Source organism: Suricata suricatta, chromosome X (assembly GCF_006229205.1).
Source record: "Suricata suricatta isolate VVHF042 chromosome X, meerkat_22Aug2017_6uvM2_HiC, whole genome shotgun sequence".
Lineage (NCBI taxonomy): Eukaryota > Metazoa > Chordata > Mammalia > Carnivora > Herpestidae > Suricata > Suricata suricatta.
This window is the reverse complement of record NC_043717.1, coordinates 109353242-109368930: the sequence shown is the minus strand read 5'-3', so window position 1 is coordinate 109368930 and position 15689 is coordinate 109353242. Positions and strand designations below refer to the sequence as shown.

The 15689-nt window shown below is 53.7% G+C and overlaps 1 protein-coding gene across 1 annotated transcript in view; it reads right to left on the bottom strand.

The window, feature by feature from the left end:
- ZNF185 (zinc finger protein 185 with LIM domain) overlaps nt 1-15689 on the bottom strand; it is an 86649-nt gene that overhangs the window by 31923 nt on the left and 39037 nt on the right. The window contains exons 5-14 of the mRNA XM_029929884.1: nt 15378-15416; nt 15195-15272; nt 14532-14621; nt 13595-13681; nt 12445-12528; nt 12138-12179; nt 10895-10978; nt 5010-5096; nt 1895-1999; nt 753-851 (exon numbers count right to left, since the gene is read on the bottom strand). Of these exons, the coding sequence (XP_029785744.1) occupies nt 753-851; nt 1895-1999; nt 5010-5096; nt 10895-10978; nt 12138-12179; nt 12445-12528; nt 13595-13681; nt 14532-14621; nt 15195-15272; nt 15378-15416 (795 nt within the window). The remainder of the gene's footprint in view (nt 1-752; nt 852-1894; nt 2000-5009; nt 5097-10894; nt 10979-12137; nt 12180-12444; nt 12529-13594; nt 13682-14531; nt 14622-15194; nt 15273-15377; nt 15417-15689) is intronic.

Genomic DNA, 15689 nt, shown 5'->3' with positions numbered 1-15689 from the left:
AGCACAACTTGGAGCTGAACATCTGTGCCAACATCAGCATACCTATCCTTTGTCCCCAAGGATGACTCATGCTTGGTTTGGAGCTACTCGGGGACAGGTGGGATCTTTGGAGCCACTCCCTGAATCACCTGAGAAAGTGGACCCTGACTCCACCCAGATCCAGTAACATAGAGCCCAGCCAGACATGTTTGTCTTCTCAGTGGGGCCACTCCTTTTCCTCTCTCTAAACCACAGAGCATAGCTGGCCAGAGGAGGTGGGTGGGATGGGAAAAGGAGCTTTGGGACTTGGGGAACGAAAAGAAGAACGCAGAGATGAAGGACCTCCTTCTAGCTTATCCTCGGAGCTCAGCCAAGAAGAAAGAAGGCACAGATTCATTCATCATTTGGTCATTCATTTGTCCCTTCACTCATTCCCCACATGTTCGTCCTACCTCCCAGTGCCTGCCCAGGCAGGGGTGGAGCCTCCAGCTGCAAGTGGACCCTTGCACCTGCCCTGGAGGATCTTGAAAGCCAGTGGCAGAGGGTAGGAGAAGGAACAAGATTCAAGCATAGGCAATTCTGATAAGTGGAAAGCACAGGGACAAAGGATGTGATGGGAGCAACTGGAGAAGCAAACTGTAGACAGGCCTATGGGAAATGACCAGTGCTCAGTCCCTAGTAACCCAAGCAGTTTGGCAGCTTGACCCTGGCTTGTCATCAGGGACATGAGATATCAGTAACTTAGGGCCATCTGCCTCCTTCAGGCAGCTTACCGTCCTCTCCTGGAGCCAAGGTCTGCTTCAGTCAAGCCTTCAGGTGGGAAGCCCATGGCTCTGGATCCCACATTGCCATCACTTGACTGTGCACTTGACCTGTTATGGGAAGAGAAACATTTGCTGACTCTGATTAGGTTTTGATCTAATATAACTAAGATGTCCTGAGAGCAGGCCTCGAGGACTAGAAGCCCAGGCTCCCAGTTACCACCCAGCGCTGCTCCAACTAGAGCCAACTGGCCATCAGCAAGTATTTCTGCTTTTCTTCCAAACCTGATGGAATGGGAGCGAGAGTGGAGCCAAAAAATAGAGCAAAGTGGCAACTTGGGAGGAGGTTGGAACAATGTGGGGAAGCCAATGGCCCACAGAACAAAGGGTAAGGCACTTGGGGCCACTAATAAACAACAGAACTCAAGGCAGAAACAAGCTCCGCCGAACAGCTCAGGTCCCCTTCTCTCATTTCCATAACTGATTCCCCGTTGGGGGTCCAGAACCTCACACTGATAAAATGATGGCAGACAGGCAAGATTGTGAGCTCTTATCCGTTACTGGTTACCAGCTTCCCACTGAAGAAATGCTCACCACACCCAGGCTTCGTTGGTTTAGCTTCAAGGACAGCTCAGTGAGATGATCATAGGGTAGCTGGGAACAACCATCCCATCTGGATTCATCAGCCCCCACTGGCTCTGCCTCCCATCCTTGCCAGCCCCGGCCATGTCTCCCTTTATTCACAGTTCATCCTGGAAGTCTATGTTAGATGCTTTGTTGAGGCCAGTGCATCCTTTGGTCACTGACTTCCCCAAACTGCTGATCTGGCAGGCTTGCTTGCCCTGGCCATCAGTAGGACTGCTTTCAGTGGGGGACAAAGGCACAGTGAAGTTGGGCCAAGGGCTGGATGGGGGTGGTCTGGCCTGGAGTTTTGCCCTCCTCCGCAACTGGCTTCCTGGTGGATCTTGGCAGAAGCCTGCCCGTCCCCAGACCTCATGCATTCCTTCATTTATTGTTTCAAAAGATATTCACTGGGGACCTGTACCGCCCCAGCCACTGGGGCGCGGTGGGGAAGTGGGCAATCCTGGCCACAGCTCCATCCATTGACCTTAGACCACGGGCCACATGGGCTCTATGTCCCTCCACCGAGTTACCTTTCAGGGTCTGGACTGGGGCCCTTGCAGGCCTCCTCCCCAGCCAAGTCTCTCTTGGCCTCTCTAGGGCTAGGGTCCTCCTTGTCTTTGGAGCCCGGGGAAGACCTATGGAGGAAAGAAACCTAAGTTAACTATCCAGCCACACTCAGATGAAGGCAGTTATCTCATCCCCAGATGCCAGCTGTCTCCAAGGAGATTAAAAGCTGATATTGCAGGACTAGCCAATTCTCAAAATGTCATTACTAATAACCACTGTTGATTGAGGGTCAGACTCCAGTCTCCTGATTCTGCATGCATTAACCCTCCACATAAACCCCAGGATATGGGCAGTGTATTTACCCCTGCCTATTTTCTAGATGAGTGAGTGGGAGCATAGAGAGCCCAAGCAACTTGCCCCAAGGTCCCCAGGTAACAAGGGGAAGAGCTAGGATTTGAACCCAGTCTGATTTCAGAGTTCCCGACTATAATCCTCCATGGTGTTGAGACTGCTCCCAAGGTGCTAATTCAGCCTCCCTCTGTTCTCTTTGAAGCCATCAGGGAGCGTCATGATGTTCGACGCAATGGAGACACTCCTTTCATTATCACCACTCAGGACCACTAACCCTGTGGGCCACTCCTGCCTTCTTTCCCCAGTTCATATGTCATGACTGTGACACTGTCTCCTACCTCTCTTGCCATACCGTCCCAGTCTCCTTCACCTTTTCCTCCTCTTCTGCCCCTTAATGTTGGTGTTCTTGGCATTCCTTTCCATCTGCATGCTCCACTGCCATGCCCACCTCCTCAGCTCCCATGACATCAACTGCTACCCTCAAGCCAATGACTTCCACATGTTCCCACCTCTCTGTGCTCCTGACCCATACCTCCAATGCCTTTCAAACTGGCCCTCAGTCAGCTCACCCTCAGCGTGGCCAGAACAGACTGCCATTCCAAGCTGCTCTCGGGGGGATGACCAGGCAGCTGCCACCTTCACACTGGGACCTATGCCCAGCCTGCTAGCCCCTCTCTCAATTCCCTTGATATTGTACCCCATGTAAACACTGACATTGAAGCCTATTATTTCAGCTTTCATCTATCTGCATATAACATGTACCTTTCATGAATCCTGACTGCTCTCCCAAACCTTAACTACACACCCTCAAATGCCTGCCAGCAATTTGCATTGCATTTAGATGCCCACAAGTAAATTCATTATATATTCATTTAAAAATACTAAGTATATCATCCCTCCTTGTCCCTTCCCCCTGGTCCCCAGTAGTGTGGTGAGTTATGGAGCAAAAGGTGCAGAGTGAGTCAGGCAGCCTGGTTGGGAGTCCTGGATCTGCCTGTTCTTGGCCATGTAACCTTGAGCAAGTTACTTGACCATTCAGGGTCTCAGTTTCCTCATCTGTAAAATAGACATAGAGAATGCGTCTGCATCATGCACGGAGATATGTGCTAGACTGTTGAGGCAGGGCAGGGATTGGTGAATTCTAACTTTCCCTCTTTCTTCTTTCCCCAAATTGATTCTCCTGCTGGAAAGTGGGCAAGGGGCACCCCAATGGGATCTCAATGGGTTGTTGTAGCTTTGTCACTCCCAGAGAAAATACCAGAAGCCTTGTGGGTTCTGGAGTCAGGAGGCACAGCAGGGATGTTCCCTGGAGGCAGCCTGGCTTCCTCCTGCATTTCTTGGGGTTACTTTGATCCTGTTTCTCAGAGAGTGGTCACCTTAGGAAAATCAATGAAGCAGCTTCTGATGTTGCCCTATTAAAGACGTTGTCACACTGGATGATCCTCAATCAGTCCAGGAACAAACGCTCCCACATTTCTATTCTGGGCCAGAGGGAATGTAGAGGACATTTAACCGAAGCCCCTGCCCTCCAGGTGCACAGAGTTCTTGGTGAAAATTGATCCATGAGTGGACAACTGTGCATACGCCCCACATAGAGAGCTGGGAGCCTGGAGCTGAGGGCCCAAGGAGGGAGGGTACATGAGGGGTAGTGAGTTCAGGCTGCAGAGCCCAATCAGGGTAGGGGACATTGCAGAGTTTTCCCAGGGGGCTGGCCTGACTACCCAGGTAGAGATGTGGAGGGTCCAGGGATGGGGCAATAGGAGAATAAGAGTAGGAAATATCTCTAAAATATAAATGGGTAGGACTCAGTGCCTGATTGGGGTGGGGGTGTGGAGGAGGCACCAAAAAGGTACCTAGAGATCCATCAGGACTCACCTTGGATGACTTCCTCCAGGAAGCCTTCCCTAACCAACCCACACCTGTGCTGGTGAGAGGCCCCAGCTTGGAGCTCCTACTGTCCCAGTGGGAAATACACTCTGGCCTCCCTCCCCACACTTGGATTCATGAGGCAGAATCTCAGTCTGGCTGCTTCCCAGCTGCCTTCTAGACCCTGGCGCAGGGGTCCGGTGTGCATCAGGGGCTCAGTAAATGGGAGTCGAGTGAAGAGCTAAAGGAGCAGGAGAAAGAGAGTGCTGCAGGGTCCCTCCCACTACCTACCCCTGCAAAGAGAAGTGGCCCCTCCCTGCTAGATCCCCCCTTGCCCACACCCTAGCGGCCCTGGAGCCCAGCTCCGAGCAACCAGCCCCCCGTCCCGCCTGCCTGTTGCATGGCTCTCTGCCTCCTATCTTGAGGCAGGGGCTGGGCCCTCTGTGCTCCTTGCTGGTTGTAGTCCTCCTGTCCCTCACCCTCCCCAGCATCATGAGCTGTCAAGGCTGACCTGGTGACCCTACCCTGTTCCAATGGTCCCCTCACACAGCAGGGGGACTTCAGGGGGCTCTGCAGAGCCCGTGTCCCCACCCAGCACAGCCATCGTGTTCTGTCCTCAGCGCTTGGCAGGGCTGAGCCCTCACAGCTTGCTGGTGTCTGTGTCTGCCTCCCCTACCGGGCAGATGGTCAGCATCTCTGCCCAGGGGACAGTCACCACTGGGTCCCCAGGACCAGGTTTGGCCTCACATGAACCAAGTGCTTGCTCCTAAAGAGGTGTGGGGTGAATGAATGACATGGAGGCAAAGAACCCAGGTTGACCATGTCTTTTACCAACCAGCCCCTGGGCCTAATCATTTGCATCCCTTCCCACTGATCCCATCTCTAAAATGGTGTGGAAGGAGCCCAACAGGGTCCCCATACCTCATTGCTTCCAGGTCTGGGGTCATCAGGCGGGGTCCTGCCCCAGGCGTTATGATCTGTAGGTGGACAACCTCCTCGCCTCTTGTACTGCAGCCAAGAAACAGAGCCAGGGGTCGCTGGTAAGCAAAGCCTCCCCCTTTCCCATCTGTGCCAGGGGTCTAAGGGCATTCTCCTTCAGGAGCCTCCTGGGTAATCAGTGGGGTACCCGAACCGTTGTCTTTTTTCCTCTTGTCTCCTCTTTGGCCTTTAGCTGTCTTGCTGCTGCAGCTGAGCTTGGGCCACTGACCTCCAGGATGCAGAGGAAGGAGAGTGAAACACCCCTTTACCAGTCTCCCACCCTTGAGCCCAGACCCCTTGAAGCACAAGTGGATTCTGGATGGAAATGGGACTGTCCAGCCCCAATGCCCTGTCTGTAGCTGCTGCCATGATGCCATCACCCGTCTGCAGAGGTGAGCCCTGGCTGTGGTTCCACTGGAAAGTCCAAAGTGGCTATTTGTGAGGCCAGTGGAAATTCTGGTATATGCGCTGATAGGGACTGGTGACAAACAACATAGTAAGGAAACCTACAGACCAAATTTGGAGTGAGAGCCAGTGGGAGTAGGATATCAGAGACTTGGGGGATGAAGGCAAGTGACCATGTGCCTGTCAACTGGAGCCCACAGAGAATCAGTCATTCTCAGCACTCAGAGGACCCCTTTGAGGATTCCTGTGCTCAGAACCTGGCCCACAGGGAGGGATGACCACATACATCCCTCCACGTCTGGTTCCACTGCAGGGCCTGACCCCCAGCAGGCTTGGGCCACAGTCATGGCCAGAGCCAGAGGCAATCTAGAGCTCTCTGGCTTTGTAGGAGTACTGTTCACCCCAGACCATACCCCCCCAGGTCCCTGAAGTAAGGCCTAAGCCATCATTTAAGACCCAGCCCACTTATAGCCTCTCCCTCCTTTCTGCAGCTGCCTCTGGACACTGGATTGGGCCCTGGGGTATAGATGGGGGTGAATCCCAGGCCAGGAAGCCCCAAGACTAGTGTGTATCGGGGGGACGGGTGCAAAATAGGAGCAAAGTAGCATGGGTCCTAACTCTACTAAAGTGTAAGGCTGTGCACAAATCCAGCCCCAAGGGCACCTGAGAAGCTTCATGGAGATGTAGCCTCACTGGGTCCGCTGGAGGGAGGTGGGGGAGGAAGAGGTGGAGGCTGACAGCGGTCTTACATGCTGAAACTGGATCTGTGGCAAAGGGAAGCCATGGAATGGGCTTGAAGTGGGGGACAAAGAGCTTCACATGATCAGACTGGCACTTTAGAAAGGCCCCTCTGGGGTCCCATGATGGGGAAAGAGGGGCCAAGGTGAAGGCAGAGAGGTAGGTAGTCTTCACTTTGAAGAGCCAGTGTGAGTGGGCTGCTCTCCTTGGAAAGTCACCTTGGAGTTGATCCTGACACCTGGCTCTAAGCTACACTAGGAGGCCATAGAGGTCCGGGTCAGTGGGCTGCCTGTGTATGTCCGTCCTGGGCTTTGGTGGAGGCCTGGCACATTGGAGATGACTGGGGGAAATGGAAGGGCTTCCAGGGACAGGGTTCCGGTGCACATGGGACAGCTCTGATGTCTGCATGTCTCCTTCTTCAGTAGCAATGATGATGGCATAAAACACCTAGCCAGAATACACCCCACTTGGGAACATCACAGGCAACTAAAACATACTTTCTTGCTGGTGTTTCTTGTTATGTGGCAGAGGCAATAGGAACAAGTGTTACCCCAGCCTGGCCAAGCTGGCACCTCTCTCTCAATGCCTTCCTCCTTTTTTTTTTTTATCACCCCATTGAGGAATCCCTTCTTGAAAACCCAGCTCAAATGGCACCTTTTCCGGGGGGGAGGCTGTTATGGGTTGCACTGCATCCCCTTAAAAGATATACAGAAGTCCTAACCCCTGGTATCTATGAATGTGCCCTTATTTGGAAGTAGGGCCATTGCAGATGCGATAAACTTAAGATAAACTCACACTGGAGGAGAGTGGGTCCTAATTCAAAGTCACTGGTGCCCTTATAAAAAGGGGACATTTGTACACAGACACACAGAAGAAATATGGCCACGTGAAGAGAGGGGCAGAGACTGGAGTGATCCATCCACAAACTGAGAGCTGCCAGGTGTTGCCAGCAATACCAGAAGCTAAGAGAAAGGCCTGGAACAAATTGTCTCCCAGAGTGTCTGGAGGGAACATACAGCCCTGCTGACACCTTTATTGAGGACTTCTGGCCTCCCGGGCTGTAAGAGGATACGCTTCTGTTGTTTTATCCACCGAGTTGTGACAATTTGCAACAGCAGCTCCAGCAAATTCATACAGGGGCCTTCCAGCGTCTCTTCTCCTGCAGCAGCCCACCAGCCCCACTCACTCACCAGACCTTCAACCACAGATGGCTGTACTCTAACCTTAAGTGGTCAGCCTGAGAGCCACTGGAGACCAGGACCAGTCCTCCAGTGCGGCCCCAGCTACCTGTGGGCCTCTTCATCTGAAGAAGGCCCTGCAAATCAGCAAGCCTGTAACTGGGTGCACCCAGGCACTGTGCCAAGGACTTCATATTTAGTATTTGGGGGCAGCCTCAGGAGGTAGGAATCACCACTCACTGTTGTATCCATGAGGAAACAGAGGCACAGAGAGGGCAGGTGGCTTGCTCAAGGCCGGTAGGGCACTGCCAGACTTTGCCTTGTGCCAAAAGCTGTGCTTTTACTCACTGCTCTCCAGCTTACTCTGCCAGACAGCATGCTGCGGCCCAGCCTACCGGCCTTGTCATGGCTGAATGAGACAGAAAGCCAAGGAAGCTTGATCAGCGCTGTGACAGGGCCAGCAGCCAGGCCTGGGGGCCCTGTGCAGACCAGTTTCTCTGGAAGAGGGTATCTGAGTAAGTTCAGTCCAGAAGGTATATAGGAGTTGTCCCACAATGAGAGGGTTACAAACAAGATGAACCCAAGAAAAGAGCTGGGGTGCACGGAGGAGAGGCCTCCTCCGCTGTTGAGCAGGGCTGGGAGTGACAGCAGAGACAAGGAGTTCAGAGATGGGAACTTAACTACTCAGTTCAGTTCCTTTGAGACGCCAGGCAGGTCTGGTATCTGATGGAAGGAAAGTGACAGCCGGCCAGCCCGAGGACACAGCCTGTGGGTGTGGCGGTGGTGAGCTCTTTCTGTTCCGAACTTGCTGCCCTCCCTGAAGTCCCGGAGGGCGCTGGCTCCTAAGACAAGGGCTTCCTCTTGCTTGGGCTGCTGGATACGATGCGGAATACAGCAGACCTGAGCCAAGGGGGATACGGCAGGGGCAGACTTGAGGGGGAGACAGCCTCACCAGGCCCACACCTGCACAAAGCTGTGATCGTTTCCTGCCTCAGTCTGCCATGAACTAGCTTTTTCTGAGGTGGTACAGCACCCAGTTTGGCTGAGTCACTGCCCCAAACAGGGCTGCACCCCTTCAAGGGCACAGCCTGGCCTGGAGTTCTCGGAAACCCAGGCGGAGAAGAGCTGGTGTGGGGAACTGATGGTGGCGGGAGGAGCTGGCTGGGACAGCGGGGTCAGAAAGGAAGGCGCCCAGGACCACCGCAGCTTACCCAGAAGCTGCCTGGGCGATTCCAGATGTTTTGTGACTGCACAGTCTGACGGAAAAAGCACTATGAGAAGTGTCAAACGAAGCCTCCTTGCCTAGCCCCTGCTGCACACTTCTGATGAGAACTCCTTCCTTCCCACTAGAGACTGCCCCATTGTGAAACATCTCTGGTATCTAGAACTTCCTATAATCTGGTCCCAGTTCTGTTTTCTGGGGCCTCACAGGCAAGATTGATCTGACTTCTGGCCTCCACAACCGTGAGGCAGTATATTTCTGTTGTTTGAATCACCAGCTTGGGGTACTTTCTTACTGCTGTCCTAACAAAGCACTACACCCACCTCGCTATGACAGCAGATGATAGGTATTAAACATCCAAAGGATGCGTTAAAATGCCTCTCAAATACATATGTTGCAGTCCTAACCCTGGCACCTCAGATTGTGACCTTTATTTGGAAACGGTCACTGCAGATGGAATTAGTTAAGATGAGGTTATACTGAAGGAGGGTGGGCCCCGAACCTACAATGACTGATGTTCCTTATAAGAAGAGGAGATTAGAACACAGACATACACACCGGGAAGAGCATGTGAGGAGACACAGGGAAAGGTGGCCGTCTACAAATCGCAAGAGCCAACCCTGCTGACACCTAGATCTCAGACTTCCAGCCTCCAGAAGCGCGAGATGATCCACTTCAGTTGTTTGAGTCCCCATCTGTGGTCCTGGGTTACAGATGTCCTAGCAAACTAAGCCCCCATGTCCCATCAATCCCTGAGTTATATCACTGCTAACTTGTGAAGAGCTCTGAAATCTGTACACTTGTTTACATATTCTCCCAGACAGGGGCGCCTGGGTGGCTCAGTCAGTTGAGCATCTGACTCTTGATGTCGGCTTAAGTCATAATCTCACAGTTTTGTGAGTTCAAGCTCTGTGTCGCGCTCTGTGCTGACAGCTCAGAGCCTGTTTGGGATTCTCTCTCTCCCTCTCTCTCTGCCCCTTCCCCACTCATGCTGTCTCTGTCTCTTTCAAAATAGATGACCTTGAAAGAAAAAGAAAGAAAAGTTCTCATGGACAAAAGTGTAGACAAAGAGGGAGGATCAAGACATGGAGGCAGTGAAGAAGAGGGGCAGTGTTGCTGGGGCCATGGCTTCCGGATGGCCTCGCGCTGCTAGCTCCCTCGACGAGAGAAGGTCTGCAGCCTTGCTCTCCAACAGTGCACGCTATGGCGGGTGGCCCCGTCTCCATCCTAGCACGAGGAGCGATCCCTGAGGGACCGTGGGCACATACAAATTTTTGTGGGACTTGAAATGGGGAGGGAAGTAGGGGCTCGCAGTGGAATTACAAGAATGGCCCATGAGGTCCCTAAAAGTGACCTGTAGCGAAAGGTGCTCTGCCTCTCTGGCGTCAGGGTCTTCCAAGGGTGCCAGGTAAGCATAACACTTCGTAGACTTGGATTTGGACAAAGCTCCCAGTCCAGGCAGGACCTTTAAACAGCAGCAACAACAGGGAAGTGGTTGTCAGAACAGGACTTACCTTGATTCACTGCAAAGGAAAAGAAGGTACTGATTGCTGTTCATTTGCAGAGAAGACAGCTCCATTATCTGCCTGGACACTCAGGGCTCAGAAACCAGACCAAATCAGGGCCCTGTCTGTGGTGAGGTCACCAGCGCTCAGCCTGGCCCTGCCCTGTCACCCCAGGCCCAGACCATCCCATCTGACCGGCGTACAGGCCAGAGCCAGCTTACGGCACCCACCTGGGCTCCCAGCTCCCGGGAGGGCTGGGCAGACTCGGTATGTGCTCAGTCCAAATTGCCCAAGACACTTTGGCTCTGCCTCCATCCGCACTGGCAAAGAGGGCAGCTGTGAGTGGGGCTGTGGACTGTCGAGCCTCCTTCCCCAGCAGGAGGCAGAGGACACAGCTGGCAGGTTGAACTTGGACAACTTATAGAAGAGCTATAAACAAGCCCAAAAATGGCAGGGCTAGCGCTCTGATGGGAAGCCTTCTCAAACCCTGTGGTTAGTACTTTTTCCTGGAATGCTATGTCCACCACTGGGTTAAGTTGACACATTAAAAAGACAAGAGTGATGTACTGTCCCTGGAGGCCCGACTGTTTTGCTCCTTTTAGCCTTAGGACATCCAGCCAGAAAGCTCTTACTGATTTCTGTGCCCCGTCTTGACACTGGGCACATGGGAACATTGACCCGGAGGCCCTGCAAGGAGATGACCTAGCAGAGCTTCCACAGTACCAGCGGCAGGCAAGCGTGGCAGCCACAAGCCCCAGGCAGAGATGAGTAAATGATTACCTGCTCAAGCCAGGAGAGGATCTTGCTAGAGCAGGTGGAGCCTGGCTCTTCTCCGAAGGCCTGTCCTCGTCCACCACCTCAACCCTTCGGGCAAGAAGAGAAACACATGCACTGCCTGTCCACAGGGCACCTGCGGTCTGCTCAGCTACCCTGGAGCTCGCTGGTCCTGAAGGATGTGATTTCCTTCAGTGCTGTCTATGGCCATGAGGTGGCCCAGCCTGAAGGTTCAGCAACTCCAGTTTGGGATGAAGGACAGCATATCAGGTTGAATAGTGTCCTTCCAAAATCCATGTCTGCCTGGAACCTGTGAGTGTGACCTTATTTGGAAATAGGGTCTTGGCAGGTGTAGTCAACATAATATCAAAACAGGGTGAGCCCTAAATCCAATAACCAGGGTCCTTATAAGAAGGAATGCCAAGGGTTATCTGCCGCCACCAGAAGCTGGGAGAGAAGCCAGGGACAGTTTCTCTTTTGTGCTGCCATCACCCTTTCCTCACTTATTCCAGCTCTCAGCTCACTTGCCACCTCGTCATCGATGCTTTCCTTGTTTACCTCATGGAATGTCCCTAAAATTTAACTTTCCAGAAGTCTCTTCCCTGTGCTCCCCACATAGTCTCTCCCAGAAGATATTCTGTCTCAACTGATGGGGACACTCCTCTCTCACTCAACTGGAGTGCCCTAATGTATTGACAATTTCCTGTTGACTTCTGTTCACCCTTTAGGGCCCATCTCCAATATCATGGTCACTTCCAAGGACCTGGCCAGGCAGAGACTCCCAATGAAAAGACTCTGGACCCCAGCCCAATAATCCCTCCTGCCGAGGCATTGTCCAGCCCGTCCCTGGTAGGGTGGGAGGGAGGGCAGGGGAACGACTCCTTTCAGCCTGGTAGCTACTTTTGCTTCAGAATCCCAGAAGCCCTTGGAAATACTAAGGTTCTGTTGGGGGTCAGGGGTCTAACCCTGTTAACAAGTGGAAGTTTCCAGCCACAAGCTATGTTTCATCAGCTAGATCCTGCCTACACAGAACTGCCTGCTGAGGCCACAAGTGCCACCATATCCACCACGTTGCTCATCTGGCTTCCAGACAGACGTTACCAGGCCCTCACAACTTCCCTCGCTCGGGGACGGGGCCCCTTTCCACTCTGCACCTGCTTTCCGTGGTGCCCAGAGTCCACTCCTGCTGTCAGGAGGCCGTCTCTGCAGCCAGCAAGAGGCTTGCAAGGCTTCCCTTGTGGACACTTACCTCTTTGCAATGAACGGGGCCTGCATCTCCTGGGCAGGGCTGCTGGAAAGGAAGCAGAAAGGCAACGTGTTGGACCAAACCCATGAACAAGTGACATCATGAACACTCTGATTTATAGGGTCCTGGGCCTCTCTCTTTCTCACTCACAGTACCTCATTAGCCCTGATGGCAGGAGGCAGACCTCTCATTTTTCCAGAAAGAACATCCGAGCATCTCGGAAGGTCTGGCTAGGAGGAGGGAGGGCAGTCGGTCGGTAGCCGAGCTTACCCAGAAGCCGGCCTGCTGTGTCTCTGGCTGCGTGACTCACCTGCTGCTCTTCTTGGCTGCTGACAGAACGTACGAGTGCTCCCGAGGAGCTGTCTTCCTCACCACGCTGCTTGCAGCCTCTGACCTGCAGTGGCACAGAGAGAGGGTATCTAATGGCATAAGGCAGGACTCACTCTGCCAGCGTAGCCCAGCAGCTACCCAGGATGGCTCAGGGCCACTCCAGGGAGGCAAGGAAACATAGAGACCAAAGGAAGGGCAACCCACATTTATCCCGCATAGATTATGGGCCTGGCCCTGTGCTGAATGCTACGAATCCATACTGGCTCATTGAGTCCTTACAACTTAGGAAAGTTGGTGCTAGTATCACTCACAGTTTACAAAGGAAGAAACTGAGGCACAGGGAACTTTAGTGACTTGTGTGAGATCACACACAATAGCTGATGGCGGAGTGGGCAGTCAATGCTCAGCAGCCTGGCTCCTGAGCTTCCGGCTCTTCCCCATACCTCCCAGGCCCGGGACCACTGCCACTATAGACTCTACCCTTAAGATTGCCCATCTGCCAGACCTTCAGCACAGGAGCTTTGCTATGTTTCCTAAGGCACAGAGGGCCCAACAGACATTGCGACTGGCGGCAGGCTCAGCCCAGGGGGTCCCCTCAGAGCCTAGCTGCTGCCCAAGCACCTGGGCCTCATTTTGGGGGGAGGGGCACTGGCACCTCCAGAGCATGGCCCTGCCACCCAGGCATGCAGGGCCTGCCCAGCATACAGCACACACAGCACACACACAGCACACACGGCACATACACAAAGGGCTCTTCCCAGGAGGATGGCCAGTTGTGGTCTAATTTGCTCAGCACCCTTTTGAGCAAATTGATATAAAGTCCTACAGCACCTCCCTCTGTATACTCTGTCCACCCACAGTTGAGACCTTCCCCAGACCGTCATTACCTATGTTCTGCTCCATGAAAGGCTCAAAAAGGGTCTTCTGAGCCGGCCCAGCACTGAGTGGCTGGTTCTGGGACTCAGTGAATGACACCTGTGGCTGGCAGCCCCTCCTCCAGCAAGCAGGCCAGCACTGACATTGTACATATTGTACATTTCATCACTGCAACTGGCACAATCCCTATGTCACGGGTCGACAGAAACTTGGGCCCCGTCCCTGCCCGTGGGATGCCCAGCGAGCACTGTTACCTCCGTTTCTGCTCATCAGATGAGAAAGGAATCTCCTCCTCTTCTGCATCCCCTGATGCTGAGCTGCGCCTGACATTGTAGGGTGCCCTGGGGGAGGGGGAAGGGTGTGAGGACGCTGCTGGCTGTGACCCCTCCTCTGCCATCTCTGCCTCTGCTCCCTGTCACAGGTGGCCACCCTCAGGAGCTTGGCTTCATGTCTTAGAGCAATAATAGCACATGTTGGCATTCTGCCTCCGAGCCTTTGCTTACGCCACTTCTTCCTCTTCGAGAGCCACTCCTCTCCTCTCCCCTCATTCCAACCCTAACTGTCCTCCAATACCCATTTCAAGCCTCTCGCCATCTCCAGAAAGATTTCCTAGCTGCTCCATGTCACTGGATGGTTGTGACAAGGGATATAAAGCAATTTAAAGATGTGGGGCCTCTGGGAACTGCAGATTCCATGCATGCCTCTGTTCAGAACCCCCCTCCCTGGACCCATAGTGAGGGGTTTATTTGATCGGGGCCAGAAGGGGAACCCCAAAGATTTATATCCAAGAAGTAGTTCAGATTTCAAGCACCAAATGCCAATCACTTATAGGCTGCCAGGGCTATCAGCATGTTCAGGATCATTAGGCCCCAGAGCAACCTGGCCTACACCCCAGAGGGGTGCAGAGACATGTCCAGGAAACAGAATCACCCAGCAGCAGCCCCAGAGCCATGACCCATGACCCTTCCTCCAGACCCACTGGCCCCTTCTATAAGCTTCTTAGAACCCCTGCTTTGCCTCAGATCAGAAGTGCAATGTGCCCCAGGTCACAGTGGCAACTGGTAGGAATGTCAGGCTGGCACTCCAGGGCCATGCTCAGACACAAGCAAGCAGCTGTCCCCAGCAGGCCTGCTGTCGGGCTTATTCCTTGAAGGAGGGAACGGAACTGGGTCTCTGTGATTGCATACTTACAGTTTCTTGTAATCCTCAGTGGTCATCTTATAGCCAGACGAGGAGGGCCGAGGAGGCCCAGTGGGAGCTGCTCTCAGCAGACCAGCAGCACTGGAGAGGAAAGGAGTTTTCATGTGCCCACTCCCTGGCCCCCTCGTGATTCCAAATTTGTCCACATAGCCCAGCAGGAATGTGGCTGGTGGCCTTTCCTCTTTCCTCTCAGCCCTGGCACACACACAGATCATCTGTGCCATCCTTAACAGGGCAGCCCTCCTGCCATACGTTGACCTAGGCCCCTTGACACCAAGGCGCTTTGATGACATGCCACTTCAGCCTTCTGGGAAGAAGGTAAAGTAAAGCACATAGCTCAGTGCAGTCAGCCAGCAAGTCAAGGCTGGAAACCCTTCCCAGACTCCTCCCTGTGTCTCTGCCCTGAAGACCAGGGCAAGCCAGGTAGTGGCCCAAGGTCTCCCAGAGGCCTGGCTGCTGGGAAACTAGACTGCCCAATCTGGGTCATACATCCACTCGGGACTGTGTGTCCCCACTAGTCTCCAGGGCCCTGCCCTACACGGGAGGAAAGCTGCCATCCACCCAGTGACAGACACAGTAATCTCTCTGCCACGAGCCTGGCCTAGGCCGTCACACCTGGTGCTTGGCCTAGGCCCTCACCCCAAGGACACACACCTTTTTGGAGCTCCGTTGGCCTTGGGGAACTGCCGATGTGGCTGACATGAGCTGTCTATGGGCTTGGTGAACACTCCCCTATAAGAGAATCCAGAAGAAGTAGCCCCGTGAGCTCCCCTGTGAGAAGCCAGGGAGCAGTGTGGGCAGGTATGGGGAAGCAGGCAGGGTCCTGTGGTCACCTACCGGATGATATAGCCGGTGGGAGCCCTTGTGTTTGGAGGCCTGCCGAGGGAAAAGAAGGTATGAGGTGTTGCGAAGATGACCTACTTTCTCTCACACTCAATGTGAGCAAAGTAGATTGGCTGGTGGGTGCCCCAGTGTGGCCAGAATGAGGGGAACAAGAGTGACTGGACACTTCCCAAGAGAGCCAGCCGCCCTTTCACCCAAAGCCAGGCTTCCTGTTCTGCTCTCTCACGCTCCCCAGGAAAAGTACCAGGACCCGTCCAGGATGGCCCTGGCTCACAGAAGTGCCCAGGAAGGTGCGTTCCACGGCTG